This window comes from Clupea harengus, chromosome 13 (genome assembly GCF_900700415.2).
Source record: "Clupea harengus chromosome 13, Ch_v2.0.2, whole genome shotgun sequence".
Classification (NCBI taxonomy): Eukaryota; Metazoa; Chordata; class Actinopteri; order Clupeiformes; family Clupeidae; genus Clupea; species Clupea harengus.
Genome location: NC_045164.1, coordinates 13662569 through 13675327, shown reverse-complemented (window position 1 = coordinate 13675327; position 12759 = coordinate 13662569). Strand labels below are relative to the sequence as shown.

At 43.1% G+C, this 12759-nt stretch overlaps 1 protein-coding gene across 1 annotated transcript; it reads right to left on the bottom strand.

Annotated features, from left to right (window-relative positions):
* Positions 1 to 484: 484 nt before the first annotated feature.
* Positions 485 to 11905, bottom strand: p4ha1b (prolyl 4-hydroxylase, alpha polypeptide I b). The gene is made up of 14 exons (XM_031578756.2): positions 11802 to 11905; positions 11478 to 11574; positions 11232 to 11383; positions 10964 to 11101; positions 10200 to 10439; positions 9416 to 9624; positions 8982 to 9158; positions 8225 to 8295; positions 4940 to 5039; positions 4330 to 4383; positions 4044 to 4109; positions 3700 to 3768; positions 2600 to 2696; positions 485 to 2150 (listed from the first exon to the last, which is right to left on the bottom strand). Exons 1-14 carry the CDS (start codon positions 11881 to 11883, stop codon positions 2077 to 2079), a joined length of 1626 nt encoding a protein of 541 aa, XP_031434616.1. The 5' UTR covers positions 11884 to 11905; the 3' UTR covers positions 485 to 2076.
* Between the last annotated feature and the right edge of the window lie 854 nt (positions 11906 to 12759).

Here is a 12759-nt window from a genome sequence, read left to right as displayed (position 1 = left end):
CATTTATAGATTTATAGATTTAAAGTAATGGTCTCTGCAGGACTTGCCAAACATTCTCATGAGCAACGTCACAGAAAACTCCAACAAAATCTGGATGACAAATTATGTCATTGCAGCTTGATCTAAGTTATAAATTCAAAACCCCCCACAAACCTAAAAAAAAAAAATACTCCCACTTTTCTATCATGTCATCAGGAGCTGCTCACTCTGACATACAGCACACTCATTCTTTCGCTCACACATGCACCTCACTTCCTCCTACACAGCTGTTCATACCTTCTGCCATATGAAAGGAATGCATTAGTACCATATCAATACACATACACATGCAAACACAATTCAGATGCCACTCACACATACTCACGCACACACACAATGTGAGGAAGAATTCAATGCATAAGTAATGTTTATAAATTGTTCACCACATAGATTACATATTACATTTAATTTAAAGGTGCATCACAGAATAAACTGCAGCAAGAAATTATTAATGACTTTATGTTTATTTCCATAGAAAAACATTCATTTCACACTTTCACAAGCATTCCAAAAAATTTAAGAAAAAAACACAATGATTGAACCTGGAGTGAGATTTAAATAGATTCTGCCATGAATGTGATTGACTGGTTCATGTATTCTTTGGTACTCTGAATGAATCTCATTAAAACCCAGACATTAGGACTCATGAAGAAGTTGTTGTTTTTTTTCATCAAAAAATATCCAATGACCTAATCAGCAGATATCAGCATAAATGTGCCATTATATGCATAATGTGTCATATATGCTTGTGTAAGCTGAATACCAGGGTATGACGAGAGCCAATAATCTCTGATCTTTGGAAAATATACTGAAGATAACAGAGTGCAATGGACTCTATGAGCCATTTGTTGACATGATTGATTGTCTATTCTGCCCACTTCCATTGGCTAGTCAATTTGTATCATAATAAAACAACACTGCAGAGTATCTGGTTTCACACTGGATTGGTCAATTTGTATCATAATAAAACAACACTGCAGAGTATCTGGTTTCACACTGGATTGGTCAATTTGTATCATAATAAAACAACACTGCATAGTATCTGGTTTCACACTGGATTGGTCAATTTGTATCATAATAAAACAACACTGCAGAGTATCTGGTATCACACTGGATTGGAGGCAAATTCTGCATTCGTGTCATGAAGTATTATTGTTCACAGCTCTTCTTTAAGGCGAAAGTGTCCAGTGATTGATGTTTTTGCCCTAGTATCATGAAGGATGTTGAATTTAGAAGTGTTTTTCTGACCAGTTTTCTAGTGAAATGTATTTCTTAGTTCATTAAAGTCAGCAAACACAATTGCATATATGAAGGGATGTGTTAAAAAAAATGTCTTACACCACACAGGGTAATTGAGTAAAAGTCTGGCTCATGGAATGGATCTGGATCTGAATTCAAATGACTTTAGATGGCATCCAAAGCTCATAACAGTTTTCTGCTAATTCCAACATCAGGGATGACACAGGCACCACAGGGCAAAGCGTGTACTCCCAGATTCAGTGATCATAGGTTCCCTACTGCTGGCATAGGTTAAATATACATAAAAAAAGGCTCAACTTTTCACCTTTCTTTACCAGATCCGGTCCGCCTAAACCACTTACTACTCAGACTGCTACCACCACAAAGGGCCAAGACATGAGCAATGAAATTAATTCTATTTTATGTGACCTAAAGTGACTTCATGAGAAGTGTTGCTTGTACAGATGGAACATTGGTGTAATAAAAGAGTCTTGATGAATATTCCAGAAATACTCCAGAGTTAATTGAGTCCAACGAGGGGCCACAGAGGTCTAGAAGGCACACATGCAGTGGCTGGCCATGGGATAGCAGCCAGCCATAGGTTTCACCCTGATCTGGGACACCTGAGGAGAAAGGAGGTGGGGGAGTTCGAATGGAGGCGGATTAAAGGACAGAGAGCTGTATAGTGGATGTTCAGATTGTCAAAGTCCATTTGCTGACGGTTGGAGTGTTGAGGAGAGGGGATGCTGGGGGTTTGGTGGAGTGACGGAGGAACAGAGGGAGCGCTTTGTCTCAATCTCATGATGAGATCTCCTCCAGGGTACAGGGTCGTCTGAACTCCTGCCCTCTTTCATGGATCCATTTGTTTGATACTACAGGAGAGAATCAAACAAACAAGAAAACACACGTGAGGTTTAGCCACTGCACAGCTCTATACCATCAAACAAACAAGAAAACACACGTGATGTTTACCCACTGCACAGCTCTATACCATAAAATAAACAAGAAAACACGTGATGTTTACCCACTACACAGCTCTATACCATGCTAGGTACCATTGAATATGGACATATACGGTTTATACATACACAGCAGATTTATAATTTACATTTTATAATACTTTGTTTCCTAAGACAGGGATACAGCCATCTAACTAGAGTGGGTCATTTCCCCCAAATATGTAGCTCTCTTTCTCATTGAGGTGAAACAATCCATTCGACCACACACCTGGATATGACCCTGTACGCTGTCTTTAACACATAAGATTCAATGTATATTCAAAAGATGTTGCACTTGGAGTAATTGTTTGAGAGGCACTCACCCCATTTGTTTCCCACCAGCACGGGGCAGGCTGCATGCCGGGTACTGTAGTCTCCCTCCCCACTGGGGAACAGGTTATACCAGAACACTGCAGTTCCCTGCGGGACAGAATAAACATGTCTGAGATGGTGCTGTTGAACCCAGGCACACAGTACTCACAGAGTACTCACAGAATTATGATCAAAGCATGCAAATACACACTCATAAAAAATATATGTGTATGTACAAATATACATAATACGCTAAATAACATACATGAGCACACACATATTATTTGACAAAAATAAGTAGGGTGACCAGGGGTCCCTCTTGCGTTGTACTGCACAGAAAGTTGACCCTTTGTCCCGCAACCTGCCTATTGAGATACTGTTCTGTATTTTCATTGGTCATTAGGTCAGAAATAAGAACACAGATGCGTTTATTTTACCCGTTCTTTTTAGCCACTTACGCAGCATAGTTTCTACTCTGTTTAAAGCAGCAACCTGGCTCATGCAAATGCAATTTCTAAAAGCTTGGCTATGTTGCATTTGGGTGAGCCAGCTTTTCTAAAACCCCTAGCTTTCACCCAATGGCTGAGAAAAGAACTGTGAAGTGTCATGAAGAAGCGGTGACGGCTGTCAATCAAACTGTGCAGACATGGGTCCAGTGAGTCACAGAAAGTAAAAAAAGAAAAAAACTTACACAAACTTTGCAGATAAGGTAAAAACTACCAGGTGACATCATGGTTGCAAAGAAAAGAAAATGTTCTTTTAATAAAGAATGGTCAGCGACATATTCCTGTGTAAGGCCAGAGGACGGGGACTCATCATATCTTTCATGTAGCAAAAGCTCTAGCCAGTATCTTTTATGGCCTAACTGGTTTGCTGTGGAATCGACTTGAGGACAAAGTATAGGTGTTTATGAGCCAAAAGCCAGAATACAAATGTTTCTTATTCAGTTAGATAGACTTTATATCAAAGTTTTAAGTTACCTCCCAGCGTTAGTAACATGTCCCACATTATCCCACAAAATCATACTACTTGTCCCACATTTGGTCTGTCTGTGTCTGGCCACCCTACTTAAAACAGACATCAGCCTCAAACATAGCACTGTGCTCATCACCTTCTTGGGCCGCACGGCAGCTCCAACATCTGGAAATACGGTGGCGCCCCCTGCTGGCACGTCACTCATCTACAAGAAAAGAAGACAAACCATTAGGCCTTACCACTGACCTCAACAAAACATTTAAGACTGATGATACTATACTCATTTAAAGATGCAGTCTGTAAAAGTACAGTGGATGTGTGCCCATCATTTAAGACTGATGATACTATACTCATTTAAAGATGCAGTCTGTAAATGTACAGTAGATGTATGCCCATCATTTAAGACTGAAGATACTATACTCATTTAAAGATGCAGTCTGTAAATGTACAGTAGATGTGTGCCCATCCAGGAATACTTACATAAAAGAGCCATGTGGCAATGCGATTGCCTGTGCCCAACTCTTTAAATGCATCGGGTTCATCTTTCTGTGGAGACGTGAATATACGCAAGTAAATTACCAATTATATGCCGACTGAGATCATACTGTTATGACCAGTGCTACTCAATAAAGAATCATATAGAATATTCTATACATGAATAATCTCTACATGGAACTGACTATGTGAGAGGCTACATAGAGTTAAAGTTCAACATTTAAAGTGTCATTGTAAAGCACCCAAGAAGTAATCAATAATCAGTAATCACCCGGCCAAAGTCAAAGTGTGGCTCGTACTGACCGCCCACTCCATAGTTTGCCACCTGAGAATAGTCAACAGAGGGAGAGAAAAGATTTTACTCAAGCTGCAAGCAATTTTCACAACATATACAAATCCATCTATGACTACAATTGAAACCCTTTCTTCAGAGGTATTGAGAGACATATTCTTGATATTTAGAGATCAATTTAAAGAAGCATCTTAGTCTTAGTCTCAAACCAGCAAGCTAACTAACAGCCAAACATCTTGTCCTGCAATGACCAAAAATAGTTGGCACTGATAAAAGCTAACTAGCTTGGTTTTCCAAACTGAAGTACAACACTATGTTGAGACTAGCCTAATAAGCTAGTCAGTACGACAGGTGTGATTATTCATTTATCATATGACCTACGCATACAAAATGAATTTAAGGATGTCACAAACAATAGCAACATACAAACCTTTTCCAGAAAACCGTAAAAAAAAAAAAACTTGAAACAAGCCAATACAATAAACACCTCGTGGATCAGCATGAGAACAGCCATGTTGTTGGCCAGATTGAATGACAGAATATAGAATCACATTGTACTCCTCCAGCATACTGAGCACCTGCTGCTCACCTGCAGTTCCTCTGCAGTGTCCATCTCAAGGCCCGTGAGGTCCTCAATACGCTGGTTTATCCTCTCTATCACTGGATGTTCGTAGCTTGTCAACCAGGCACTGACAAAAAAGTTGAATGACATGATCATTGACAACACCACAAGCTTGACCAGGGCTGAATAATCTCAGGAGTACACCATTCAGTCGGCATTAGTCAGCATTATACAGTGCTTGGAGATGACAATCTGTTATCTATTTCAGTGCTGCAAGGTAAGCATGTTCCATGCGGATAGTATTTTATTTTCAGTTTAGCTCTAGTAAGTTTGTGTTGTTTTCTGCCAAACTTGTTCAAGAAGAAGTATTTTGAAAACTGTACTATGTAGATGTTTTACATTTAAAATAATTAAATACAGCCTTCAAAACCTTCAGCAAAAACAAATGTGACTTTCTGTCAACAACAAATGCAACTGACACATATTAATGTTAAACACAATTTCAGCAGCTTAACGGAGTAGATGGGTTTGAAAGCTGCCATGCATCAAGTGATCAAGGCACAGAAGAAGAAGGGGACAGAAAGGGGGAGATGTGTGAAGAGCCCTTTACAGAATCTCCAGTTGGCTCCAAGTTTCTCTTTATAACTGACGTATAACCCTTGGACCTCTGTGGAAGCCTTAGTGTTGTCCAGAGATAGATATTTTATTAGCCTATTTCATATCCTCTATAACTCAGAAGAGAGCGATCCTTGAGAAATAAAATGGCCATGCTCTCACTGCACTGCTAGATTCTCTGCTGACGTCACGATGGTATATTTACATTTCTGGGAGGCCCGGCATGTGTCTGAGGCAGTCTTGTTATGAGTACTGGTATGCGGGTTGGCTGTGAGGTTTAGTAAAGAGTCAATGCACAGCTTCAGGACCGTGGGAGGGTGTCTCTTCGTGTCATAGCAAATAGAGAGAGCCATTCAGTAACTCTGGAACTAGGCATTTCCGTTTGACATTTCTATGCAGCTTTCCCTGAGTTCCCCACAGAAAAAGTGGAAAACTTAACCAATACAGCCTACAATAATAGTAAACAGTATATTGGAAACCATACCAAATCATGCATATCTGTCATGTATGTTCGATTTATTATTGATAAATACTTCCAAAATAATCTATAGGGATTTATGGGGTAGCCTGTAAAAATATTATTGGATCATTTCATTTTTAAATGTGTTTTTAAATGATGTGAGAAACCACCTCCCTGAGACTATGGCACTAAAAAAGACTTGAACTTTAAGAGGCCTTCCAGGCTTCATTTACAGCTAAGGGACATGGCCAGCGCTCAAGGCGCGACTCAGAACATCTGCTCACCAAAGGAAATCCATTTTTATAGAATGCATTCCATTCAACCAGTGAAACAACTCCCTCTTGCATGCTTCAATGTCTGCCAAAGGTGAACATTACTGGCAAATATACATACAGGGTAAAAAGTTTGTGTGTGTGTGTGTGTGCGCGTATGTGTGTGTTTCGCCAGCACTCCCACACACACACACACCCTCTCTATGTAATTTTCCCTGAACCCATTCAAAGTTCACTAAGTCTAGAGCAGTGACCTAATTTTTCTAAGAAGCCCAGTTGCTCCATCACACACAGGCTTACACTCACGTACACAGATCTGTGTAAAGCCTTAGAGTAGATCCAGTGGGCAAGCATACCCCTGACCAACCAAGCCTCTCACCGACCCCACCCTGCATACTAGCATACTAGCACACTAGCATCCAAACACACACACACACACAGACACATACACGCACACACATACACACACACACGCACGCGCACGCACACACACACACACACACACACGCACACACACACACACACACACGCAAGCACGCACACACACACACACACACGCACACACGCGCACACATACACGCACACACACAGACATGCACACGCACACGCACACACACGCACACTCAAAAACACATTCACGCACACACACACACACACACACACACACACACACACACACACACACACACACTCAAACACTCAGACAGATGTAATGAACAAGCACAGTAAAACCTCAGTGGTTTGGCCAGTGGGATGACTAGGGGGTCTATTTTAAAAGCTTATTAAAGAGTTATTTTTAAATGTGTAGGTCATACAGACTTTGAAACGGTGGTTTTAAAAGGCCCTTCTGTGGAATCTGTGATAGAGCTCTCAGAGGATGGGAATCATTTTGGGATGGACAGAGGAACAGGTGGGCAGTTGAATGAAAAGAGAGAGCGAGAGAGCAAGAGAAAGAGAGAACAATGGGAGCACGCAAGTTGCTCTCCCCAACCTCCATTCTAAACTGAGCACATCCACGCTCAGTGTGTATAAATTACTTTCATTACCAGTTCCTATAGAGGTTGGGGTGGCCTTTTATCAGCTTGCACAGACACAGGGGTCCTCTCAGTCTGAGGTGGTGCACTGCAAGGCCTCAGGTTGAGGTGACCGTGCATCTCCCTGCACAGAAACAGGGGCCCTCGCAGCTTAAAGGTTATACATGTTAACAGGATGTCACAGGCCTGAAACACCAGCTACTGCATGTGGGGCACCAGGGCTAGGCAGGCAGGTGAACTCTGACCCCTTACCTCTTGGAGACTCTGTACTGAGCGGTGGTGAGTTTTCCCGTTTGGGGGTCATGTACTGTGGCACGTCTTAGCTACTCCCCAGAAGAAATAGAAACGGGAAGTCAAAGACAGAGATACAGGGACAATCAGACATACAGAGAGGAACCCAGGATGGAAGGAAAGGACAGAGAAAGAGAGAAAAAGAAAGATAGATGGTCACTAGCTATCTTTAATTGGAAAAAAAAAGATTCTCACTGTATGTTGAACCAGGGCAAACTTCCACCTAAGGTTAAATCCACTACCTGTTCAATCATAGCTGTATGCCTGTACCTGTTAAATCATAGCTTGATTAGCACACCTACCTGGAGACCCTTGACTGCAGTGGAAGGTTTTACAGCCCCAGTTCTACTACAGCAAAAAGCCAGTTAGTACTCAAGGCTGGAGAAGTAAAGCGCCTCCTTTACTTCCACCACTCACACCAACTATTCCAGTCTAAAGCCGTGTGGACACTCCTTGGCAGTAACCAGGACCAACTGTGTTAATAGAACTTGAGGTATATCCGTAGGGTCAGGCCTGGACTGTTATGGTCACTCAGACATGCTGCTGAGAAGTGTCCATGAGCTCGGCGAGAGAGCCAGCTGGGGACAGGCTATGGCTCTACTGGGGGACTCCCCCACCATGAGCCGCCTGAGCGTCTTACCTCTTGCTGATCCTGTAGTGGGCCGTCTCCAGCACACCTGTGACGGGGTTGGAGATGGTGGCCCTGCGTAACTGTGGAGCCAGGAGAGGGGTTACACTCCACACTCTCCACTGTACTCCTGCCTTACAGCCTTCACCTCAGAGGGCCAGCAGATGCCCATGCCATTCAAATTCATTCAGCACAAGGTACACTAGCAGAATGTGCAGGTAGCCAAGGTCTACTGCATTCCCACAAAATATGTACAATTTGTTCTCAGACATTACTCCTTACTGTATCTACAGTTCATTCCTGCTGCAACTAGTAAGTGAGAGTCCCAGGACAGAACAAAGAACACTGAGCATAGAGACTCAATGATAATCAGACCAAGAACATCTATGTTCATCTGCGTCGATATTTCAGCCATGTTTAGGATAATAAAAACCCTGAAGGCGTCATGTCTATGCTCAGTTCTGTAAATTTCCCATCATGCTCAGATGAACATTTGTGTAGACCAATGCTCTGAGGAAAACTTTCACAAACACAATCAACCGACAGTATAAGAAAATGCCACTTTACTTGTGTGCCAGTGACCACGACCCTGTTCAAATTACTGAGAGATGCAATGTAAGGCCTCAATGTGTGACACCTAGAAAATGACCACGTAGACATATAGTCCTACAGAACCACAGTCATAAATCTTTCTTAAAAAAAAAAGCTTTACTCTAGGCCAGAGCAGTGTGGGCAGCTCCTCACTGCTCGTGCTCAGAATGGGACTCACCCTAGGCTTGGCCAGCTCCTTCACTTTGGCGATCTCACTGTCCGAGATGATGTCATGGAAGCGCACGATGCGGGGCCGGTCCCACTCGTCCTCCTGCTTCACCGGACCCAGCAGGTATTGGGGGTTATGGCCGTTGTCATAGTAACGGCAAAACAACCGACTTTGCCTACGAGGAGTCTACCAAAGAGAAGGCAAGGAGGAGATTGGGGAGAGAAAGAGTGATGAGGAGTGGTAAGGAAAAGAGAAAGACAAATAGAATGGTGTAGTTTGGGTTATAAATAGTTCCACAGCAAAATTCAAATAAATGGAACACTTGAGGCACATAGAAAGTCAATTTTAAACAGGTTCAAGTTCTGAAGTCAAATGTATTTCTTGAAAGAAGCAGATAAACAGGCAAAGTCAAATGTAGACGTGAGCGGAGAAACAGCCCTCACCATTTTGATGCCCTCTCCTCTGCACAGCATCTCGTACACTTTCCTCTCTGGCAGGGGGTCTCTGAAGCGGGTCTTCTGTGGCTCTCTCTTCTCGGTGCCATTCATCTTCTGGCTCGTCACCAGATTCTTCGCCGCCTCCTGTTTCGTCTGTTTCTCCAGCTGGAACTCAAAGTACTTCAGATTCCCGTTGGCCCGTTGGTGGACTGGGTCTGGAGATATGGAGACACATAACATTATGTGCTTCCAGACACACACACACACACACACCATTTTCAAAAGAGTTTTCAACCACTTCAAAAATATCACACGTGAGCAACTAAGACATACATGTTTCAAATAGGTGACAGCCAGTTAAGCCTCAAGAGAGCATGGCTTTTCTTGTCTGTGTAGGAGTAAATGGGATCATTTATGAGAAAAATTGAATGACTAGCTAGCAGCCAAAAGAATCTGGAGTTCTCTGGTTTTCACTGACCTTCTATTGATATGTATGAAGTTAAAATAACAATAATGCAATTGATTTATTAATAATAAAAACTGCAATCACCTCTGGAATTCAGTATAAACATTGATTAAAGAGTCTATGCATCAGGGTTGGCTAACCCTTTTAAGCGCATTGTTTTGTATGAAAGGTGCTACACATAAAGTTTATTATTATTATTATTATCAGACATAGCACTTCACTTATACAGGCTGATACCTCAACGAAACTGTGCTACACCACAGTCAGTGTTTCTTTTCTCAGGATTCAAGTGAAAGCTCCAGGGCCTCCAGAAACTGGACTCACCCAGTTCTAGAAGTCTCTTTGTAAGCTCCAGGGCTCTCTCCAGCTCCCCCTGTTGGTAGATGGAATAGCTGAGGTAGTCGAGAATAGTGACCGAGTCTATGGTGGACTCCTCGCCCTCGTCCAGCTGTTTGAGGGCCTGGGCCATCCACAGCTCAGTGTGGTAGTAATCTGCATCGCTGTAAGATACCTTCCCCAGCTCGTAGCAGTCCTCTGCTGTCATGGGGCTCTTGTAGGTCACACCTGAGAAGGGGCCACTGTCACTGTCACACACATTTCATGCAAATGCCGCTGGTATTTTTTGCTATTTTTGGTATTTTGATAAGCAACTAGTACTAGTATCATCTTCAAATTAATTTTCATGGTATATGTTTATGTGAAGGACAAATAAACACAGTTCTGACTAGCTGCCTAGGCTATGCACTATGCAGTTGGGTTCCAGTGAAAAAGCCTTCTATCAGTGCCAACTGTGCTGTTTTCTGTGTTCGTAAGAGCTTTGCATGCCTGTTCAGTGGGTAGATTGCTAGCTTCCGACTAAAACTCCCTACTGCTGCTTTAAACACACAAATACAGCATTACTCTCCACCCTGGTGAATTATTGCCTGTTGTGGACAAGTGTTCCTTTGTACTCAAGAGAACGCTGAAAACCTTCAAATTTGAACACATTCAAATTTCTCTCTCTCTCTCTCTCTCTCTCTCACACACACACACACAGAAGTAGGATTCTGAAACAGACATACACACAAAACACCACCACTCCTACTAACCAGGCAGAATCCCGGTAGAGATGGTGTTGGCATCCAGCCTGTATGTGTCCTGCAGCCTGAGGAGAGCTTTAGCGGCTCCTGTCTGATCCTCTTCAGTTGGGAAGAACTGCCTCTGGATGGTCAGGTTAGAGATGAAGCCTGGGGAGCAACCAGTAGAAACCCATTCACATGTGTGGCTATGACTTCCTACAGTCACAAAAACCCCAACAGTCATCTCACTCTCTGACAAGAAGAGGAAGTGAATATTGCCTTCAGCAGGGTAGCTCACCATCTGAGGTGTCTTTCAGCACCAAGTTCTCCAGGTCTACCCACTCGGTGTTGAGCCTTTTCATCAGCTTGAAGGCATTGACTGGGTGGCCCAGGAAGCCCTCGGGGTCTTGCATCGCAGTGGCCGTCAGGGTGTCCAGCTTATCAGCCCATCTGAGCAGGACAGAGTGGAGATGCAAGGATGAGTTGTAAGGATGTGGGACACAAGAGACAGACTATGGGACTATGAAGGGGTTTGGTGACTCACGTTTTCACCTCCTGAAGTTTGATCTCCTCCGCTTTGATGTAGTCCTTTAGCGATGTCACCAAGTCTTTCTCTACGTACAGCAAGTCTGTCATCTGACCTGAGGTTAAAAAAAATGTCAAACAGCATGAAGACCAGTGTAATCAGTGTTACCACAGGTTTGACTGAAAATGGCTTCAATCTTTGAACAAACCAGTATTAACATATACACATATGATGTAGTTTAGAACCGCCTCAGTAGTGTGGTATATCTGGCTAAAGACAATACAAGAGGAAGAGAGGGGGAAAGGACATAATAGGAAGTAGTAACAAAGTCAATGATCTTACCAATGGAGGTGAAGACGTCATTATGAGCCAAGAGAGTGTGAAAGAGGCAACTCAAAATCACTGTACAACCCAGCCAGCCCATCCTGAAGGAGAGGGAGAAGAGGGCAAGTCATTACATCACTCTGTGCCACGTTTAAAAGATGGTGTCCTTTTTAGACAGCAGAGGCAGTATCTAGAGATTCTGTAATTATACTGTAATCAAACAAATAGCCTTCCTGGAAACTTCCGGAAAGTCAACAAATGTCTCCACCTAGACCATGCAAGGACTGACACTGTGGTGTGACATTGAGAGCACAGTGGTGTTGGCACCAAATTGCCAATGACTGGGCCGGCCTTCTGCCCACCATATCCCCACACAGTGGGGGATCATTGTGCACACACAGCATGACGGACTGTAGAAACATACTTGCATGTGGCTGGTGGGCATGTGAAAACACAAAATACTCTTAGCAGGGAACACTCTCTCTATCCCCCCCCCCCCCCTCCTCTCTCTCTCTCTATATGTGTGTGTGTGTGTGAGAGAGAGAGTGTGTGTGTGAGTGTGTGTGTGTGTGTGTGTGTGTGCGTGCGTGTGTGTGTGTGTGTGTGTAAACAGAAGCAGCATGGCTCCTGTCTGAATAAACATGGCCCCTATTTAAGCCTGGGGGGTTCCTGAGGGATGAGCAGGATTGCAGAGGGGTGTCTGAGTTGGCTCCAAAACTACGAGGACTACTGAACAAAAAAACGTTGCCCTCATGAAATGCGTTGTTGCGAAACTTGCAAAACCGCTTATCTAGTTACACACATTATCTAGACCTCTCCATCTCTTAGTGTATTTCTGGCATTCTCTCACTCTCTTTCTCTTCTCGCTCTTGTATTTTCTCACACTCACACACACGCACACACACACACAAACACACACACACACACACACACACACACACACAGCTAGTCACCTCATCTTCAATTTCTACTTGCT